General features: G+C 41.3%; 1 protein-coding gene across 3 annotated transcripts in view; it reads left to right on the top strand.

Annotated features, from left to right (window-relative positions):
* The first annotated feature begins 5,668 nt into the window (after positions 1-5,668).
* C4H11orf49 (chromosome 4 C11orf49 homolog) overlaps positions 5,669-22,395 on the top strand; it is a 143,564-nt gene continuing 126,837 nt past the window's right edge. Inside the window, exons 1-2 of one of the 3 annotated variants that reach the window (XM_034769512.1) lie at positions 5,669-5,975; positions 11,593-11,683. Coding sequence is in view for 1 of the 3 variants with exons in the window: in XM_034769511.1 (XP_034625402.1) it covers positions 5,930-5,975 (46 nt within the window). In the remaining 2 variants the exon portion in view is untranslated. Of the gene's footprint in view, positions 5,976-11,592; positions 11,684-19,175; positions 19,226-22,395 lie in introns of those variants that run through there. The other 2 variants (XM_034769511.1, XM_034769514.1) reach the window with 2 other exon arrangements.

Raw genomic sequence — 22,395 nt, 5'->3', positions numbered from 1 at the left:
CGAGCACTTCCGGGCTCCAGGCTCTGGGGCATTTCCTTGTTTGTCCGGTGTCCCGACCGCATGTCAGTCGGGACGCGGGACAAACAAGGAAATATCGGGACAGTCCCGATAAAATCGGGACGTCTGGTCACCCTACTTTATGTACATTTTTTGTAAATAAACAGGATTGTACCAATGAAATACCTGACTTTTGTCATCAAATTCTCATCCTAACTAAAATAATCCAAGGCACCACATATTGGCTAACTGCTTGGGTCAAAGAGTCAACAATCCAAATACTTATTTTTTAATAATAATAAATATTAAACATACAGTATGAGCCCAAACAACCTAATAAAAATAATCAAAGAGCTGAAAAGCCCTCATTCTGAGAATGTTCCAGTCCAGTGGCTCTGGGGCTCTTCATATCTGCATTTACGGTGCAGATGCCCTTCCAAGATCACTCATAATCCAGATCACTATGAGGCAGCTCAGCCCTTTTGATTGGGATTCTAAAGGATTACAAAAGAAGAACATTTTCTTTATGTGGCAAATACTGAATTCTGGGGGACTAGAAGCAGAAGGAGGCAGATTTTAGCTGATGGGTTAGGGTACCTGAAATAACCATTTCTTTATCCCTGCAACTGTACCACTTTGGCCTGTCACCTTGCTAAATCTCACATGCTAAGTAGAGCTGAATCAATATTTAGATGGGAAACCACCAAAACTAAGGCCTTGGCTACACTGGCAATTCACAGCGCTGCACTTGCTGCGCTCAGGGGTGTGAAAAAACACCCCCCCCGGAGCACAGCAAGTGCAGCGCTGTAAAGCGCCAGTGTAATCAGTGCCTGCAGAGCTGCATGCTCGCTCGCAGCGCTGCAAGCTATTCCCCTCGGAGAGCTCTCGCAGCGCTGGCGGCGCGACTACACTCGCGCTTCATAGCACTTCCGCGGCAGCGCTGTGAATCTGCGAGTGTAGCCAAGGCCTCAGTGGTGTAGGCGGTGAGGCCATAGCTATGCTCATCAGCGTGGGAGCTTAAAGGTCTTATTAGAGACAAGAGACTTGTTCCCAAAGTTTCTTGTGAACCTAGTTTACAGTAATTTAATAGAAGTTAGAGCCAAAGCAGGATTGGAGACTGCCTACAGTGTATTCTCTGGTTCTTTGTACAACTTAGTTGTAAATGTTTTAAGCAAGGGGGTTTCTATCGCTCTTCTTGCTTCAAGACTATTCCACAGACCTTGGGAGTTCACTTAAATTGCTCCCTCCATCATAGTTAGGGTTTATGTAGTTATTGTAGAAATAATTGCCAAAGTCCTAGGCAATTAGAATGTTTTAATCTGACAGGAAGATATGGGAGCCAGATGAAACATTTCCAATGATGGAGCCTGTTTAAAACAAGACATTTCCCTTGGAAATTTTTCTTGTTATCTGTTTCTATTTATTATTTTTTATAAGACACACAGCCTATTTTTCTGAATGAGTAGCTCCTGTTTAGGAGAACTTTAATGAGGGGAAACAGGTTTCTCTTTAGTTATGATAACACGAAGCAAAAGGCCAAAGAGAGAAACAGTAAGGAGAAAACTAAGCTGTGCACCCAAAATATGTTTGAATGAATGAAAGCAAAGGAGTCTAATCTAAGTCTGATCGTTAATTTGCTGAGAGACATTTATAATACTGACATAAAATTGAGGATACGTATTCTAAGATATCAAGGAAATTATCTATAACATTTATAACTCTAGGTACTTGGATAATGACTTTAGCTAAGAAGTTTAATGTACCACTGACAACTTTTCTTTAAGTAATTAAGAGCTTGGGAGGAACTTGCAGATTGGAGAAGAGTAAATGAGGTACTGGTTTTCACAAAAGGGAAGAAGAGTGATCCTGACAGTTATTATCTCGTAAATCTAACTTCTATACCTTGTAAAATAGTTGAACATATGGGATGGAGAAATTCACTGATCAGCTAATGGAACCACAAGCAATAAACAGCATAGGGCATTTATAAAGAGCAAATGTTGCCTAACAAACTTGATTGCCTTTTCTAATAGAATTAAAACATGAGTGGATGAATAGAAAACAGTAGATGCAATATTAAATAAATTTGGATTTTAGTGAAGTATTTGATATGACATCTCATAAACCTTACTCTCAAAATTAATTCAAGCGGTTTTAGCTATGAATATTGTAATTGGGATTATGGTCCATTTGACTGATGAAGCACAAACAAAAGCTAATGATAAACAACAATATACTGAGTTTAAGTCTAGAGGGGGATATTGCAGGAATCTCTGTTAAGTCTGAGCTGCTTTCATGTTTGTCTAAAAGATGATTAAATGGGCATGCAGGGGAGACAAAAATCTACAAATATCTAAAGGGCACAGAAATCGAGAAGAGAGGAATTACTGGGGTAGGATATAGGGAGAGAGGAATTATTGGGGTAGGATGCAGGGAGAAATTAAGAAAGAAATAATGTAGGATGAACATCAGAAAAGGTTCCCTGGGAGATGCCAGAGGCTAATGTGTGATGGTAAAAATTTTCCCAAATGAAGGGATGAAATCCTACCACAGTGGAGGATTCAAACTAGTCTGAACAAAACACTAAAAAATATAAACAATCCGACTGCGATTTTTTTGGGGACCTCCCACACCAGTGAAGGGTTCTCTCACTGCCTGCTTTATAACTTTGGGTGCCTTAATGCTATGTTGCTATGGCTCAGAGCCTTGACACCAGTAGCCAGCCTACAGCTGGCTTCCACCAGCCTCATTGCTCCTGGCAGGGTGACCTCAACATCCCTTCCAGTCCCAACTCGCCCCAAATCTGTCTACCCTGAGTTCTTTACTACCAGGAACCTGGACTTTTCCCCTCACGATTGTCATCACTGAAGGAGTGAACACTGCTCACCAGTTTTCAGTTCACTTTGCAACACACAGTTTGTACAACAGAGATCTGTTTGGGGTAAAAATAAACAAAGGGTTTATTTAATAGAAAATCCACACATTCAACAGTGAAATAGCAAGGAAATGGACACAGAGAAAATAAACAGAAAGACACAACTTCAGGCTCTACACTTCTGTATTAGACAAATTGCCTTTTCTAATGCCAGTTACTATTGCCTCTGAACAATTTCCCAGTCTGCCCGCTAGCCCTAAAATGGGATCCAGTGTTCACTGCCTTCGAGACTGTCCTTCAGTTTGGGACATAAAATCTCAGTCAATTGCCTGCTTTTAAAAGGATTTTTGCCTTTTTTTCCTCTTTCTCCTGTCAGGATGACTCATGGTTATTCAGAGTGGGGGAAACTTCCCCCTTTCTTAGTTTTCCAAGACTGGGGTTTTCTTTTCCATTTCAATGTCTTTCCATTAACTGTAAAGGTCCATCATTTATCTTTTCCTGCATTGTAAAATGCTAGATTCTTGGAGCTAGTCTTGTATGTTTGGGGAGGCAGCCCTTACCCACCTGGCTGACCACCTCCCTGGTGTGAGGTGGAGCTGAATGTTGCAGCACAAATTGAGCACAGCTTTATATCGACACAAATACATAAATTCACAACAGTCTGTATACATATCTCATAATAACCATTACTTGACATATCTGTATACATAATAATGTTGTATACAACCAATTGATTCAACTGCTTATTCATTGAGGGTTCAGACCCCTATTCTCCCTTTGGTGTGTATGGACCCTGATGTCACACCTACCCCGCCTGGGAGATGGACTGTGTGACCCAATAGGTCTTTTCAACCTTTAATGTTTGTGACTCTGTAAATAGAAACCAAGCTACAACTCCCAGAATCCTCTTATAATTGAAGTTCTCTGTCATCTCATCTCTGCATGGGACTAGCTTCAGTGTAGCAAAGTTATTAATGAACAGAAATTATTATAACTCCTAATTCCTTAAATACAGTGACAGCAAAGAAAAACAAGAATTGAAGGTGGTGTGTCTAGAAAAAATAGTATTGAAGCACAAGAGATTCCTCTTTATAAGGTTGTTCATTCTCCAGAATGTTTTAAGTCTCCTGCTACCCGACTGGAGTCCATTACAAATTCCTTCAATATAACTGTGACAAGTAACAGTCCAAATAGTTGCTTAATATAGAGGGATCTTTGTGTTTATTTATTGACCTTTGTTTCAATTTGAGCCCATCAGAGTTCTCCAAGCTCAGTATAAAGTTAAAATCACATAATAAAGAAACCGGTCCCAAAGACATTGCAACTGCAAACTAACTTCAAACATCCACAGCCCTAAAAATAAGCTCTGTCTCAGAAACTCTCTCCCCTCACCAGATAAGCCTGGGAGAACAGGTGAGTCCTACAGCTGGTCCTGTGGGTCACCCAAGCCAGGCTCCAGCGGGACAAGGGGCAAGTGATAGTACTTAAGGGAAACTCTGTGAATGGCTCCAGAAATGACATCTTGTTTTTATTTAGTTTTCTTTGAGTCATTAACAGTCAGGCGCCACTCATGCTGTAACATATCATTATTACAACCACAAATGTTCTTAGTGTCCAAAAGGAAGATTTATTCCTTTAGCTAGTTAAAAAAAGAAAAAAAATCCAATCCATAGAGACCAAAAAGTAACAGAAGAATCCCAGAGAATTAGAGAAATATTAGAACATAACATTTAAACTGGATTTAAAAGGCCTCTCATAAATGAGGGCTCCAGATGTTGACAGAAGAACTTGTGGTTTACAGGGAATAACCAAGGATCAGTGTACAACTCATAGAAATTTCCTCCTGGCCAAGTTTATTGGCAGCTGACGGGAGACAAGTCTTTCAGATTTGGCTTTTCAGTGGCAGCTAAATTGACTTGCTCTAGCAGCAGATCATTGTAGCTGCTCTTGACAGTAGAAATCTTTGCCAGTTTTAAGAACATAGGAACTGCTAAATTGGCTCAGACTATGGGTCCATTTCACCCACTATCCCATCTCCAATTGTGGCCAGTACCAGATGGTTCAGAGGAAGATGCAAGAAAACCCAAAGTGGGCAGTTATGGAATAACTTACTCATAAGGAAAAATTATATTCCAAACCATCAGCTAGATAACTGGCCTGTGTCCTGACACATAAGAGTTTGCATTCCTTCCAAATTTCTGGCTTTTTTGGTTTTATTTTAATTCATAGTAATGCAACTCTGTATGTTCTCATTATCCGAAATATCTGATCCTTTTTCAAACTGGGCTGAGCTCCTAGCCTCAATGCTCTCTTGTGGCAGTGAGTTCCACAAGCTAACTGGCACTGTATACAAAAGTGTTGTTAGTTTTAAATGTGCTGCCTTTCAACCTCAGGGCCTCTCTCCTTGTCCTTGTATGATGAAAGGGTGACTCAGAGTTCCTGCTCTGCTCTCTCTACACCGGGCATGATACGGACCCCCTCACCATGCCCCGTTATTCGCCTCCCCGCTCCCGCACGCAGTGCCATTCTCGTCAATCACAGCCTCCTCCCGGTCCCGCCCCTCATCGCCCAGCTCGGGCCCCGGCTGCTGCTGCTGCTGCTGCTGCTGCCGCCCCTGCCCCGGAGCGACCAGAGCTGCGCACACCGTACAATCGTTCAGGTCTGTCCCCGCCTTACAGCGCCTCCCGCACTGAGCCCGCGCGCGCGACTCCCCCCTCGGCGCTTTCAGCGGGGCACATCTCGTCCCTGTCAATCAACCGGCAGTGAGCGCGGCCCGCCCTTCGCTCCTCCAGCCCCTTTGTGGCTGTGTACCCCACCCTAGCGGGGGCTGGGCTTCTGGGATTGGTAGAGGGCGCTGGGCGGGGCAAGGAGAGGTCCCCGGAGGGGGCGATTGCCTGGTGTGACGCAGATACCTTTCCCTCCCCGCGGAACCTGAGTTGTGCGGGTCTGTTTCCGGACGGAGGTAGTTTCAAGTCTGCCCCCTCCCCCACCCCGCGACGGCGGCGGGCGTCCTGGAGACGGACGGAGGCCGGGAAGGAGCAGCTGCGCGCTGGGGAGATGCTGAGCCCCGAACGCCTTTCCCTGCCGGGGCCCGAGTACCTGGGTAAGGGCAGTGGAGGAGGGAGGCTGGGCGGTGTGGGGCGGGGCTCTGAGCCCGCTGCGGAGCCTGTGCGAGGAGCAGTGAGCGCAGCTGCTCCTACAGCCTCTGCCCCAAGTGTCAGGGGAGCCGGTGGGGCAGAGCGGGGAACTGGCCTCCCGGGCACAGGCCCCACGGCAACCCCACTGTCGGTGCCTCTGTGCAGGGCTCCCTTTGCCCGTGCGATGGGCTCTAGCCGGGCCTGGCGTGGTGGTACTGGGTGTCAGGAGCGGGCAGGGGGCTGCCGAGGGAGTCTTTGTTCTGGGGTTTTGTTTTGTGGCTTCCTAGTTGGAGGGGCCGAGTTAAGGTGACCTCAGCTGTCTGTCACTTTATGTTTGGGAAAGTAACCTAACTTCCAGGCTTTCTAGCCTGGAAAGTGAATAAGGAAGTGTTATTTACACCTTCTCATAACACAAGACCTAGGGGTCACCAAATGAAATTAATAGGCAGCAGGTTTAAAACAAACAAAAGGAAGTATTGCTTCATACAACACAGAGTCAACCTGTGGAACTCCTTGCCAGAGGATGTAAAGGCCAAGACTATAACAGGATTAAAAAAATAACTAGATACATTCACGAAGGATAGGTCCATCGATGGCTATTAGCAAGGATGGGCAGGTGACGATTCTGTTTGCTAAAAGCTGAGAATGAGTGACAGGGATGGATCAGTTGATGATTACCTGTCCTGGTCATTCGCTCTGGGGCACCTGGGATTGGCCACTGTCGGAAGATAGGATACTGGATTAGATGGACCTTTGGTCTAACCCGGTATGGCTGTTCTTATGTTATGTTTGTGGTTTTGGTATGTATAAATGATGCTACTATTATTAGTAATCCCCAAGATTTGTTTGATAGTCACAACTTTCTCTCCAGTTAACCATGTTTCTTGTTTTTTCATACCGGTGTCCTGTTGTTTTTTAAATGTGTAAGAAATGACCAGTGAAAGGAGACTGGGTGTTTGCAAGCTGAGTGGAGATATAACTGGCATCTTGTCCTCCAAGGCTAGAGTCCCTGACTTGCTCCTTTGTGCCTGCTGCTTCCATCTTGGGAATAGAGCTCCCCTGGTGTGGGAGTAGGGGGGCATTTGAAGCATATAGTTGATTTTTTTTTTTTTTTTTTTTTTTATGGAAGTAGACTCTAGGTAACTAGATGGGCTCTCTGTCTCTATTTCTTGAGTGTTCTTTGAAACCAGGAGTGCTCAAGGATCAAATATTTCTTTATCCATGTACGATACTCAGTTTCTGGGTGACAAGATTGAGTAACAGAAGGTTTTATTGCTGGGAAAGAAAAACAACCAGTTTCTATTGATCTGTCAGGGAAGAGTCAAGAAACACCATGTTATAGTTCTGGGCATTTCTTGTTTATTTTTAAAAGTATGTACATTTCTTTGTCCTTGGGTGTAGCCCTTGGGTTACTGGCAAGATGCCGCTGCAAGCCACAGTTAAGGAAAGTGTGGTCTCCCCTTCTCTAAATTCAGTTATTTATTTTGTAGGGTAAGTAACAAATGTTTTTTACTGCTTTCATACTATGACAAGGTGGAACATAAAATCCACGCAGTCTATTGTATTTCTTTATCTCCTCTGCATACAGATTCCCTTCCTTTGCTCATTGTTGATTCAGGTGTCTCCACATTGAAGTGGGAGCTGCAGGAGTTGGCAGACATGGCTTGAAAGAAACTTTCATCCACTACTGAAATGAAACTCAGTAACATTCTTCTGTGATTCTCCCTTTGTCAAATATAACAGAGATTACAAATCTCTTGCAGCAATGCTCCAAGGGAACTGCTTTTTCTCTTTCCCCAGCTGTGGGTATTGGTCCTCTCTAGAGTGAGCCTAGTATGGTCTGTGGGTACTGCTTAATGTTTCATTGGACTAAAGAGCAAAGGGTTCTGGCATCAGTGTGTTGAATGGAAATAACTTTGGTAAAATAAAGTCAATGTATGACTTCACTTAATGATTAGAGAGAAGCTGGGATGAGAAGGACAAAAGGAGGTTGGAAAATGTTGCCTAATGTTTGAATCCCTTATGACTTTTACATTCAAAACTCCTTGGCTTGCTGCCCTCAGATGGTTAGGGCTGTTCTGAAGTCAGGGTAACTTTGTATAAGTAGCTAGTGTGCTTGTTTGTCCAGAGTACAGAGGCTTCTTTTATACAAAAGGGCAAGAATCAGAGTGATTTTTGTTTTGACCACTGGACCCATCATCATATTCCCAGCCCTGGCAAGTCACAAGGTATTGGTCCTTAACATCACAATCTTACTTTAAAAAAAAAAAAAAAAAAAAAAACAGTTCTGACATGATTTTAGCAGTCTGTGCCCCCCTCCTAACCACCAGTGTGCCAAACATTCACAAAGTATGGATTGGATTCTATCCCTAGCAGTTCCCAAGGTAGCAACTGCTAAAATTGTGTTGGAACTGAACTGAGAGGAAAGTAGGATGGTAATTTTTAGGACTTAAAATCATATCATGCTGTCTTGTGAATACCCAAGGCTAGATAGGAGCATAAAAATTGCCTTATTGGATTGGAGAATCTTGGTCCATCTAGTACAGTATCATGTTTGCAACAGTGGACAGTACCAGAGGCTTCTGAGGAAGATACAAGAAACTCTGTGCAGGCAGATGTGGGATAATCTACATCCCTCTCCCCCTGGATGAATCTCTTTTTAACCCCTAATAGTAAGAGATGGATTTAACCCCTGAAATATAAAGTTTTATAGTCCTGCCAAAACTTTTTTTTAGTATTTTCTTTCATAACTCCATGTTCTTGTTACCCATATAATTATCTAGTCCTTCATTGAATCTTGCAAATTTCTTGGCCTCAACAATTTTCTGTGGCTGTGAGTTTCAAAGTCTAATTATAGGTTGTGTGAAAAAGTATTTCCTTTATCAGTTTTGAATGTGCCACCTTTTAGTTTGACTGTCCCTTTGCTTTTTGTATTATGCAAGAGGATGAATACAAGTTCCTGATGTATGTTCTAAACACTATTCATTAGTTTTGTATGCTTTACCTTGTCCTTTCTTATTTGTTTTCTCTCTAAAGTGAATAGTTCCAGTCTTTTCAATCTTTTTTCATATTAAATGTTTTCTGTGTCCCTAATCATTCATTCTCATTGTTACTCTCTGAACTCCCTCTAACATGGCAGTAGCGTTTTTGAGCTAGGATGACCAATACCGAAAACAGTATTCCCGATGAGGCTGCTCCATTGATTTTATAGAAAAATATTATATTTTCCGTAGTAAACACTAAACCATTCCTTTTGTACTCTAACATTTCGTGTGTTTTTTTGACCACAGCTACGCATTGAGCAGAAATCGTTGTCTACAGCAATGCACGGGTCTTTTCCCTGAGTAATTTATAGTTAATTTAGAAACCTGTAAGGTGAACGAGTAGTTCTAGTTTTTCTCTCTAATGTATATTACTTGGTATTTATTAACATTTAATTTCTTCTGCCATTGTATTACCCATTCACTTTGCTTGGGTATGTCCTTTTGAAGTTCCTCACAGTCCTCTTTGCAGTTGATTAACCTAAATAATGTTGTGTCTTCTCCAGATTTTGCCAGCTTACTCCCTTTTCTGGATTTTTAATATCTATAATTAATAGATTAATAGAGTTTAAAGACAAAAGGGACCATTAGATCCTCTAATCTGACCTCCTTTATATCACATGCTATTATAGACCATAAGGGGCCCAGTAATTTGTGTTTGGCTAAAGCATATCTTCCAGAAGGCATCCAATCTTGATTAGAAGACATCAAGAGATGGAGAATCTACCACTTCCATTGGTAGTTTGTTCCAATGGTTAAAAATATGTGCCTAACTTCTAAGTTAATTTTTGTCTAGCTTCAGGGTTCAGTCACTAGTTCTTGTTGTGTTTTTCTCCACCAAATTAGTTCTTTAGTACTGGATATTTTCTTCCTTTGAAGGCGTTTATACACTGTAATCAAGTCATCTCTCAATCTTCTTTCTGATTGACGACTTTAAGTCTCTCACTGTAAGGCATCTTTTGTATCCCTCAAATAATTTTTGTGGCTCTTCTGCACAGTCTCCAATTTTTGAACATCCTTTTTAAGATGTTGACACCAGAACTGTACGCGGTATTCCAGTTATGGTCTCACAGACGCCGTATAAAGGGGTAAAATCACTCCCTACTCGGCACTCTCCTGTTTATACAACCAATGATCTCTTAGCCCTTTATACCACAGCATTGCACAGGGTGCGCATTGAGTTTCTTGTCCACTATGACCCCTAAATCCTTTTCACATCAATGCTTTCCAGATACAGCCCCCCATTCTGTGGATATGACCTGCATATCTTATTCCTAGATGTCTATCTTTGCCTTTGGCTGTATTAAAACACATTTTGTTTGAATGGGTCCAGTTTGCCAAGCAATCCAGATCACACTGTATGACTGCTGTCTTCTTCATTGTTTATTACTCTGCAAGCCAGTCTTTGTCATCTGCAAATTTTATCAGCAGTGATTTTAAATTTACTTCCAGACTGTTGATGAAAATGTTGAATGGCACTGGGCCTAGTACCAATCCTTGCAGAATCCCATTAGAAGCACTTCCATTCAATGATGATTCCCCATTCTTTTGAGATCTGTCAGCTATCCAGTTCTTAACCCATTTAATATGTGCTCTATTTACATTGTGTAGTTGTAATTATTTAATCAGAAAGATGTTACTAAGTCAAATGCCCTACAAAAGTCTAAATAATACTTCTGCACAGTTACTTTTATCAACCAAATTTGTAATCTCCTCAAATAATAAAGTCTTGTTTGAGAAGATCTGTTTAGCATAACATCATTTTGACTTGCATTAATAATATTTCTAACCTTTAATTCTTTATCAATTGAATCCAATATCAGCTTTTCCATTATTTTGCATGGGTTTGGTGTCAGGGTAAAATATTTATAGTTAACCCAGGCCTTATCTTATTGAATTTTTCCAAATATATTAGCACTTGTATTGGTATTTAGCTCTGTTAACCTCATTTACAAGATAATGTGCCCCCACCCCAAAAAAGTCTTTAATTCCTTGGTTTAACCATACATTATTGGCACTCGAGGGCCAAATATGGCTGGCCCAGGACTTCGGTTCAATATAGCTTTCAGTACTTAGTTATTTCAGTCCTATTGGCTGTGCACTTAAACACAGATAGATGTGTTTCTCAGGTAGCATACCTTAGCTCAATTGTGTGCCATAAATTGGTTGTTTTGGGGTTTTTTTGGAGGGGAGGGGAATCTTCTGATATAGTTCGCCCTTTCAAAGGTTTAATGCTGCAGGAGAGCCCTCTCTTCAGCCAAAGAGATATGGATGTAGCTCCTGCAACCTGTGTCCATCATCCAGAAGGATTCACTAGAGCAGGGGTAGTCAGTTTTTGTCAAGGTCCAAATTTCTTGGTCAAGATATGGTCAAGGTCCAGATTCCAGAGAAAATAATAAAAAGTAAATAAAAATATTTTGGGGTCTGTTCAAAAGTGCCTGGTGGTCTGGATTTGCCCTGTGGCCTGCCTATTGACTACCCCTGCACTAGAGTGGTGTGTGGTGCTTCGGCTCATTAGGGTATGCACATGTTATCTCTGCAGCATTTGGAGCCTCTTCAGGTCTGGGAGGAAGTGACTGAACACGGATTCCTGCTCACAAGGAAGCTCATTGTGCCCTGGAGCCAGCTTGCTGGTTGGTCACTTTGCTTTTGTCTCATTTCAATGTTTTCAATCTAAGCCCTTCTGGAGGGGATTTATAATTCTATTCCAAAGAGGTGTTCTAAGATGAAACTTGAATAACAAATTTTTTAAGAGTTTAGCAGGCTTTAATTAATTTTTTTAATGAGCTAGTGATTGTTGGACAAGTGTATTCAAGAAAATTAATAATAGTTTCAAGAGACTAAACCAACTAGTTTTGACATAGGATGCATGCATTAAAAATGGGGGGGGTGGGAGGGAAGGTGTAAGAATAGAGTTACCATAGTTGAACTTTCAAAAAAAGAGGACACTCCATGGGGCTGGGGTAGCTCTGCCCCCTATCCACTCCCTACCACTTCCCGCCCCCTGACTGCCCCCCCACAGAACCCCCAACCCATCCAACCTCCCCTGCTCCTTGTCCCCTGATCTCCCCCTCCGGGACCCCTGCCCCCAACTGCCCCCGGGACCCCACCTCCTATCTAAGCCTCCCTTCTCCTTGTCACTGACTGCCCCCTCCTGAGACCCCCGCACCATAACTGCCCCCCTAGGACCTTACCCCCTACCTGTCCCCTGACTGCCCCGACCCCTCTCCACACCTCTGCCCCCTGATAACCCCCCCAGAACCCATGACCCATCCAATCCCCCCTGTCCCCTGACTACCCCCCGGGACCCCCTTCCCCTTCTCCAACCCCGCAGCCCCTTTACCGTGCTGCTCAGACCAGCGTGTCTGGCTCCACGCGGAGGCAGACACGCTGCCGCGCTCCCCTGTGAAGTGCACAGCCCCCCCCCCCCCAGAGCGCTGCCAGCGCAGCCCGCTGAGGCTGCGGGGGAAGGAGGAGCATGGGAGGGGCTCTGCCTCTGGAGGCCACGATGCAAGCGGCTCAATCCGGCCCGGCTGCTGTGTCAGCCGCGCCGCGCTCTTCATTGGGAGGGAAATCCGGGACCTTTTTAGATATTTACAAAGTCCTCCCGGACGGCTATTTAAAACCCCCAAATCCGGACATATCCGGGATAATCCGGACGTATGGTAACACCTATGTAAGAATCAATACTTATCCCTTTAAGGGGCACTTGAAAATGAATGAGTACTTAAAAAAACCCCCACAATTATTCTGAAATTACCAAATATGCTTTTCACAAAAGCTATTAATGAGTTTTGTTTGCCTCGTAGAAACCTAGTACAAGTAAATAATGCTTTAGAAAGCACCTTTGAGCCTCTTTCTCTTTTTTTTGCATTGACCTAGCTGTGTAAAAGCCTGATTCTTTACAGAAGATAACCTTTCTCCAGCCCTATTGTGTGTTTCAGGGTCTTGTTAATACCATTATCTGGTTGTGAGATTACAGGTAATTGTGATTAAAAACAAACAAGATTAGGTTTCTCTAATCCCATTCAGAAGTCTGTGTTGCTCCAGGCAGCCCTATCAGGTGTTCTTTGATGAGAATCTGAGATCAGCCTGCTCTCTGCTTTTTTCTCATCTGGGATAGGCAAACTGCCTTTAAGCCCCCCACTGCAAACAGAAGTCTGACAGGTCAAATGGGTGTCCAGAGCAGCATTATGTGCCATGTATTTTTGGTGTCTCAATGTTTTTTCATATTGAAGATCATTCTACTATGTCCATCTCCTGCTAAGAGCAGTACAGTTTAAATGTATATTCTAAAGAGAAGTATAGCTGCTCAGAGTTGAATAGAAAGTAACAGAGAGAAAGAAATTAGGCGTTTGATATAGAGAAAAGTGATTTCAAATAGAATATTCAGTAAAAACAACAAGGGAGTACTTAGACTGTTCCAGGGAGACGGCCCCAGATGGCAGGAGCTGCAGATGTTCAGGCTCTTTCTCCAGTGATGGTGACGTGTAGAGAGGAGCAGAGGAGGCCAGAGCTCAATGAATGGGGATGGGTTTAAACTAGGAAGATGAGGCTTTTGTTTAAGTGCATGTGAGTCTGTGAAGAATTTTATAACAAGTAGGACATTTTAAAAACTGGATCCTGCAGTCAATGAGAAGCAATGAAGTTGAGGATGAGGTTCTTTGGGTGTAATTAACATTTTGTGACATTCTGTAGGGCTGACACTCTGGAAAACCACAGAGGAGGTAACTATAGTCTGAATATCAGAGGGATAGCCGTGTTAGTCTGAATAGTCTTAAAGGTGCCATAGGACCCTCTGTTGCTTTTTATAGTCTGAATAAGTCCCTTCCAACCCTGATTTTTATGGTTCTGTGACTGATCGTTGTTTAATATTCTTTAATATTCTTTGTTTATAGCTGATAAAGCATACCCCAAAGTCTGAGGAAGATGATTAGGCATTTAGAATATTGTCCATGGCAGCTTCAAACTGTAGTGGAAGGCACTCTTCTATTATAAAGGAGATTTAATGGGTTGTAGCACTTTGTGATATATATATATATATATAATTATCCATTCTTCCACCCCCAAAGCTCTTTCCCTTCACCCTTAGCCAACTGCAGGCATGTGAGAACATGAACCCTGTGCCAGGGGGAATCTGCACCTTGTAAAACATGGCCCTGTTTAGTGCTAGACACACAGACCTCTCATGACAGAGCAGTGGTGAGAAAAGAGAACCAAGAAGTGATGAGGAGCGAGAATCTTTCTGCTCTTGACATCCAGAGAGCCCCCAGACTCTTGCAGCACTGAAACACTTTTTTCAGAGGAAAACTGCAGTTATGTGAGTGTTTTCTGACAGCCAGGGCTCCATCTCCCTTCTACACAGTCTTTGAAGTATTTGGTTGGGGGATGTCCGTATAATTATTTTCTTTAACTGAAATATTTAATTATATTTGTGTTACAGAAGCAACTAGAGACCTCAAACAAGATTGGGACCAATTGTACTATTTGTGGTATAAATGCATAATAAAAGATGATTCCTGCCTGGAAGAGCTCACATTCTATATAGAAAAAGGAAATATTATCCCCATTTTACAGATATGGAGCTGAAATGCAAAGAGAGAACGTGACTTGCCCAACATTACATAGGAAGTCTATGATGGAGTTAGGAATTGAATCTGGGTCTCTTGAGTCCCAGTCCAATGCTTTAATCAAAAAGCCATCTTTCATCTCAGAGCTGTGGTTGTATTACTGGAACCACCATCCCAGCTGGAAAGGTTTCAAGAGAACCTTAAATATAGCTGCTACCATAAGGTCAGGGTGAGTGGATGGGAATAGTTCCTTATTTTCAGAAAGAGATGTTTGCATTTCAGTGGGCAGTTCTTTCCCTGTGCCTGCCCTATCTCCTTACTCATCCTCCTTTTGTACAGAAATATGGGAGTCTGGAGAGTAATGGAGCTCTTGCATTACAATTTGAATCTGAAGAGATAAGAGACAGGCACACTTGAAATATGTTATTAGAACACAGTTCTCTATAACATTGTGGTAGGAAACTCCACACAGGAAGCAGAAATAACAGCCAAATAGATTTTCCTTAGCTTAGCGCATGTGAACATCAATATGACTATCATGCTCGTGTGTGTTAAATATGTGAATGACAATAAGAGGAATCTTTCTGTCTTCTTGATAAAGTAAAACAAGAAATCTTCCCCTGAGAAGGTAAGCCCAATTTGCTGCTCTTCCCATGTGCTAGGTAAGCTGTTACAAGCCTGGTGTCTTGGTTTTTTTGCTTCCTACACCACTGCTAGAATTCTGGAGCAGGCCAAGCCAAAAGAACCTGACTCTGGAATTACTCTGCTTTGTTAGATAACTATTTAGCTTACTTTATTTCTAAGGCTTCCCATCATCTTAGTTCTGCCTCTGCTTTTCAAATTCCAACTCTGAGCAACATAGTAAAAAGAAAAATACCATCCCACCTTTTAATTCAGTGAGTTTGGCGTTACCTCTCTCTAGGGACTGATGCCTGGGCGGGAATTTTCTGTTAAAGGATCACGGTCACCTTAAAATTCACACGTTTGTATGAAAATTATTTACTTTCCATTGCTACTTGTAACATTTAAAGTTACTATAAATGAAAGAGGTTAAAGCAAAATATTTTGTTGTTTTTCAACCCATTTGTTTATATCTTTCACTGCACTTCGTTTAGAGTGCATTGTTCTGTTTCCTCTGCATGATCAGTGACTTTCCCTTTTTGTGCTGGATTTCCACACGGAAATGTGGAAGGTATTTTTTTTAATAAGAAAACGTAATTGGCTAGATTTTATGATGACTGTGTCTCTTTTAAAAACAAACAACCCCCCCAAAGCTAGTTAATGTAGAATGCTGGACAGTAATTTTGTCTGATTGTATGAATGAGCGTTATTAATGAGGCAGTTTAGTACTCTACATTAATCAGCAGTATAAATTGGTGCGAGTATTATTTGTGATTGTAAAAGTGAGGGACTGGCTAGCATGGAGTGGCCAAAGTCAATTAATAATGCAGGCAGACTTTCCAAGTTTAAACCACAACTTTTCCAATGCATGCCAAACTTTACCTGCTGGCTGTATCCACCTCTGACTCCTTGCAGTCCTCGCTCTTTTGAGGAAAACTGTCAGTTTTGTCAAATCATGCACTGGCTTTGTCATGTAGACAGACATTTTTTGGGGTCTAGATTGAGATGTTAAAACTTGTGTGATGTACAAGTGATCTCAGATCTCTAGGGCTGAACAATGGATGCATTAATCCATTGTACCAGTAAGCCTCCCCTCCAGTTTATTCTTCTGGCAGGTATTTAATTGCATGGTCTTCAATGTGCTGCTTCCTAAGGGAATGGACTAATATTGATAGTGCGTTGACATAGCAGTGCACTTCAGAGGAGTCTCACCCCTGCCAGCTGCTGTGCTACTGTCACATCAGAGGTGTGATGCCTGTTGGAGAGCATTAGACACTAAACTAAGACGACACAAAGGCCAATCTGTGTGCAGGATTGGAATAGAGTAAATGCTCTACTCTGTAATCTGTTATGCTGTTTTATTGTAAGAGTGTTTGTTCTCAGTAGTTCTCAAGACCAAGAAATGTTTTGATTCTTAATTTAGACTGTTTGTCCCAAGTGGTTTTGAAATTGTAAGTGTTAAAAATATTTCACTGTTGGATTGTGTAGCCTTTCAGTACATCTCCCTGAGCAGCCGCAGCACATGCCGTGCATTGTAATGCTATCTGTGGTATGACCCCTTGTACTGACACATTGTGCCACATGGTAGGGGAGCTTTGTTCCTTAACAGTAAATAATATTATGATTAATAAAAAAATTACTCTGTCAAAAAAATCATGCAGGGCTCTGAGTGTGTGAGCTGTGTGGACAGTGGTTTAGCTTTTGGTTTAAGGCATGTCTGTCTTGTTTAGGCTGCTTTATAGCGATGTTTAAAGTGGTTAAAGGAATATCTTGGAATGATCTATTGATGTTGGAAAAACTACAGAGAGAAACTCAGTGGATAAAAATGGATAATTGAAAAATTAAACACAAAAAAATCCCCAATTTTTTTTATTTAAATTGGATTTTTTATGTAAATTAAAAACAGATTTTTTTTTTTAAATAGACCTATTTGAAAATAACCTATGTTCAGGTCTAAACTTACTAGAAACAATTAAAATTAAATACAAAAACTATTAAGCAGCACATGTTTGCCCAATTTTAAAGAAAGTCAAACCATTGAAATGGTGGAAGTCACTGGATAGAGTTTGTAGAAGTGCTAAACCAGTTTTTGACAGCAGTAGCCTATTATGCAGGTGGAGAAGGAAAAAAATTTCATTTCTTCAATGACTAGTTCGTTAAAAGTGAAGAAAGCAGCTGTGAGTTGAAAAAGCAGAAAAGTTTGTATTGTATTCTTTGCTTTCTCCTTCTAGTCTATGAAAAAAACAGACGTGAAAGGGTGAGATCTACTAGTTCTAAAATCTTGAAAGACATGGCGACCAGAAACAATCAGCTCAATTCACTAACTATACTACACTGTAAATCAGTGCAACATGCGTCTTGCGAAGTGGGTATTTACCCACGAAAGCTTATGCTCCAATACATCTGTTAGTCTGTAAGGTACCACAGGACTCTTTGTTGCTTTTTACAGATCCAGACTAACACGGCTACCCCTCTTATATTTGTAAATCAGTGATTCTTAACCTTTACTGCAGCCTGCACCCCCTTTGGTTCTCAAAAAAAAATCATCGAAGTGGGTTAGTTCTTTCAACCTAGGTATATCATAACTATAGAATGAAAGAGAGAGAATTATATACTTATTTTAATTTCACCATTAAAATTTAACCCAGTAATCGTTAACAAATTTATAATGTTAATAAATACATAGGTTTGATGAAACAAAGTAGTCGTACCTACGTGCCTGTGCTTAATTTGTGTTTTCGATGATTTACCTTCTAAAAATATCTGGCATGTCTCGCACCCCCAGAAAGGGCATCTCGCACTGCCAGTGGGTGCGTGCACCCCAGGTTAAGAACCACTGCTGTAAATAAATAAATCAGTTAATTTTAAATGTTGTGATAAACTTTTTCTTCTGTATCCAGCACTTTTAAAGTACTTTTATTTAATAAAAAAAATTAAAATGCTGATTTTGTGCATTTTCATTCTATTTGAATTTCCATCCAAATAGAGCTCAACGTAAATCACAAGTAAAAAACTAATAATCATCTAGAAAATAAGAAATACACCAGTCACCGTTTTCTAACATAACACAAAATATAAAGATTAAGAATCTGAATAAATTAAATTAAGCTATATATTTGCTTAAATGTGTATAGGCATAGTGTATTGTTCTTGTTGCTAACCAGAAATACCCAATTTAGTGTAAAGGCTGTATTTAATTGCAAATCAACATGTTTTGATAGATACCAACTGACAAGATTGAACATTTCTTTAGGAAAATAACTAAAAAGTACAAATCCAAAACACAATTAAAATTGATTTACAACAATATTTCATGCTTTGGGTGATTTAAATAATGGTTAAAATTGCATTGATTTTAAAACCAAGCCATCCTGAAAACAGTTCTGTTCATAGTCTGTAAAATGTGTGCATGCATGCTCCTCTTGCTGTGGCTCTTCTGTGCAACAGAGCCTTGTTATGCTCTCAGCATAAAATGTGGCTTATCTAAGCATTGCTTCCTAGCTATATGTTCTCTGACCTCTAGTTTATTTTCGAGATATTTATTTATCTATTTTAAGGTCCACTTTGCAATACTTCTAACATTAACTAACTCCCGAGAGTTGAAACAGAAAGAAAACTTGCTCTATAGTCTTACTCTGCATCAAATATTTATATTCTCAACACTTCAGTTAATAACGAGGCAAATAATGAACAAAGATCAGTCTGATGATCCAGTGTAGCTCACTCCTGACTCTCAAAAAGAACAGGAGTACTTGTGGCACCTTAGAGACTAACAAATTTATTAGAGCATAAGCTTTCGTGGATGCATCCGAAGAAGTGGGCTGTAGTGCATGAAAGCTTATGCTCTAATAAATTTGTTAGTCTCTAAGGTGCCACAAGTACTCCTGTTCTTTTTGCGGATACAGACTAACACGGCTGCTACTCTGAACCCTGACTCTCAGATTCCCTTGCTGTGCTGTAGTGGTGGACCCCTTGCCAAGAAAGGTCTGTGTCCCATTCATTTACCTTTATATTTTTTATTTTGTTTGAGAACAGGGAAATTCAGTGCAGAAAGAGAAGCTCCCTGTTAATGCAGCTTGATGGTTGTGTATTTAAATGCATAAACATAAAGAAATTAATTCTTGCAGTATGGTTAACTTGGTCACACAATGCCCACATATTTTAAGGTACTTTAACAGTTTTCTGCCTAGATACTTACATGGCCTTTGTCACCATAGCACCTGCTTACATAGCTTATAGTAATACAAAATATACTCTGTGTGTGTGTGTGGCCTTTGTCACCATAGTACCTGAGTGTGTCTAGTAATACAAAATACTGTGTGTGCAATGTGGCCAATGAAAGGTGCTGTGGGATTTTTCTGAATGTCCTGATTTTTCATGCATTTAAATTCTCAGTCATGCTGTTTCATGACCGTATGTATTTTTTGCATTGAATATCCTTTTCATTCCAAGTTGTTCAAGTATCAGATTTCCTTTTTACAATTGTAACCAACCCCACAGATCTCAGCATCGACGTCTATCATACCAAGACTGAAATACAGCTTCCATCTGTTTTAACAGCAATATTTGTAGGCCTTTGTCTGTATAAACAAAGGTGTGGTGTTGGGGGTGAGAAGAGTTAGCTCAGTTTGGTGCAGCTTCTCTGGAAAAGGCTATGTTATAACCAGATTAAAACCCATCATGGAGTAGAGACCAGGACTAAACCATATCTTTTTAACTTTAATAATCCAGTTTCACGCTATATTTGCGGGCTGTTCAAACTGTCGTAACCTGTTGGCCATACCTAAATTCAACAGATGTTGCTAAATTCTGAGTTGGTTGGAAGCCAAAGTGTACTAGTGCCAGTATTTGCTCATGGCCCCCTCGGGGCACACACACCAGGGCATGTAGAGGCTAGGCATGTGAACCTGACACTAATGACATCATATTCAATATATAAAGTATATTCAGTATAGAAAGCCATCCTTCTTGAGAGGAGAAAGAAAGGGTTGAATTTGGAGGAGCAGTGTTATGTATAGTGCTAATGCTTGTACAGAAATTGTATATTCATGTGGAAGTGTCACACAGCTATTAAGTCTCTATTAAGATTCTCTGTGCAAAGTTGTCAAGAATGTGGCTAATAAGTACATCCTCAGCTTAACATCTGGATTTCAGCTATTTAATATTTGGATCCAGAAGACTCCAGTATAAAATTGCCTTGACCCATCAAATTTTCTTCTTTCCACCAAAGCTGTTCAGTAGCTTGTCAGTGTGACCAGGTGCTCAGCATACAGGGATGTTGTGTAAACTTATTTTTGGCAGTAACATGATGTGTTTCAGGAAGGAACTGAACGATTAACTATCAGCTTGTGCAGACTTTGTCTAAATGGGGGATCCAAGTTCCATAGCTTTGATTTGGCGATGGTTGTCCTGCATAACCTCCTCCTCTCTGATGCTATTTTGCTGCCCCTTATCAACCTGGTGTATTTTTAGCTTACTGCAAGTCCTTAATTCACTCCCTCTTTTTAAGTGGGATATTAAGTTCAGTTTGTGGACCAGACGGAGGTGGGCAGATTCTCAATAAAGTGGAACTCTCCCCAGACTGTCAGGAGTAAAGAGACAGATTCTAGATAACAAAATATGATGGGGCTATTGAGGCATATGAATGTGTGTTGGTGTCCCTTTCAAAGAAGAAAGATGCGGGCTTTCTCTTAGTGCTTGTTACAGCTAGAGAGCTTGTGGGTTGAATTTGATTCCCTAATCCTGGTTTCTCTCCATAGTTGCTGGAACTAGGGGTGCTACCTCACCGTCTGGGTTGAAGTGGTTTCCATCATATATAGGAATTACAATTTGGTACAATGGCTCTTAGAACCCCCATTATACAAATTGTTCCAGCGTCACTGTCTCTTTCCCTGGGTTGTCAGGTCAGACATGTGAGGGCAGAATGAATTCAGGCTCTGGAAGGCAGAGGTGTAGAGAAAGCAACATGAGGCACTGTGGAGTGCTGACTGGGAACCCCATCTTGCTATCTTTTTGCTAGAAGGAAGGCGGCTGCAATCTGACCCTGAGAGTGATGAAGGGAAAAATGGAAACTGTCGTTGGGACAATCCCAGGGATATCGGGGATACTAAAATGCTTTCACCAATGCTCATGTGATGCTCTCAAACAATGAAAGACTTAATATTAGGGATGAGAGGAGAAAACCAGCCAGTAAGCCTCTTGCTTGGAAGCTGCAGGGTGCTTGAGTTCCAGCAGGGAGGAAATGGGTCTCTGAGGGTAGTGGTAGCAAAGTAGCAAAATCTTCTAGTGGTCTGGGCACTGGACCTATATGAATTGTAGTATGGACAAATTTATGAAGAGTTGGACACATTTATGAATGCAATTATATGATGGGGTAGCTTGTGATGGTAGGGAGGCAGGCTCAGCAGCCAGTTTGGCTCATTTTCAGTTTGTCTTGTGTTCCTAAAAGCTCATGCTTCAGAGTTCAGCCGGCTACCAAACTAGATGATCTGGTGGTCCCTTGTCACATTAAACTTTGACTCTGCCATTGACTTATTGTCTGACTTTACATTACTAAGTCTAGCTGTACTTCAGTTTCTTCATCTACAGAACAGGGATAATGTATTCTGTGGCCATGAAATTTTCACTCCTTGCTACAGAATTGTGCTCCAGAATCTTTTAATTTTATTCAATATGTATATTTGTGTGATGGGTTGGACCCCCAATTCTGTGATGCCACCTGATGTACTGGGGTTTCACTGAGCCCCTGCTGCTCCATCAGCCTGGATTCCCTCTCCCTGTTTTGCTGAATTTGGCTCTCCAGCCTCTTGCAGCATATGCACGCAGGTAGGGCCACACCCAGCTGCAGATGCAGACTGAAGTCAGCTCTTTGAGAGGATTCACCCAGCAATCACGTGCGCACACCTTTTTTGGTCAATAAACCCAAAATAATGCTGTCTTGCGCTATATAAAAAGATCTGCACAGCGCAAGCTCATAAAAATTAGCCCTCTCCCTCAATGTGAAGAGAGATACGCACAACTTCTCTCCCCCCAGTTAGAAATTGCACAAACTGGGTTTAATAAATAACAAAACAAATTTATTAACTATAAAAGACAGATTTTAAGTGGTTATAAGGGATAGCAAACAGAAGAAAGCAGATTACTGAGTAAATTAA

This window comes from Trachemys scripta, chromosome 4, assembly GCF_013100865.1.
Source record: "Trachemys scripta elegans isolate TJP31775 chromosome 4, CAS_Tse_1.0, whole genome shotgun sequence".
Taxonomy (NCBI): Eukaryota; Metazoa; Chordata; order Testudines; family Emydidae; genus Trachemys; species Trachemys scripta.
This window is presented reverse-complemented; position numbering and strand designations above follow the sequence as displayed.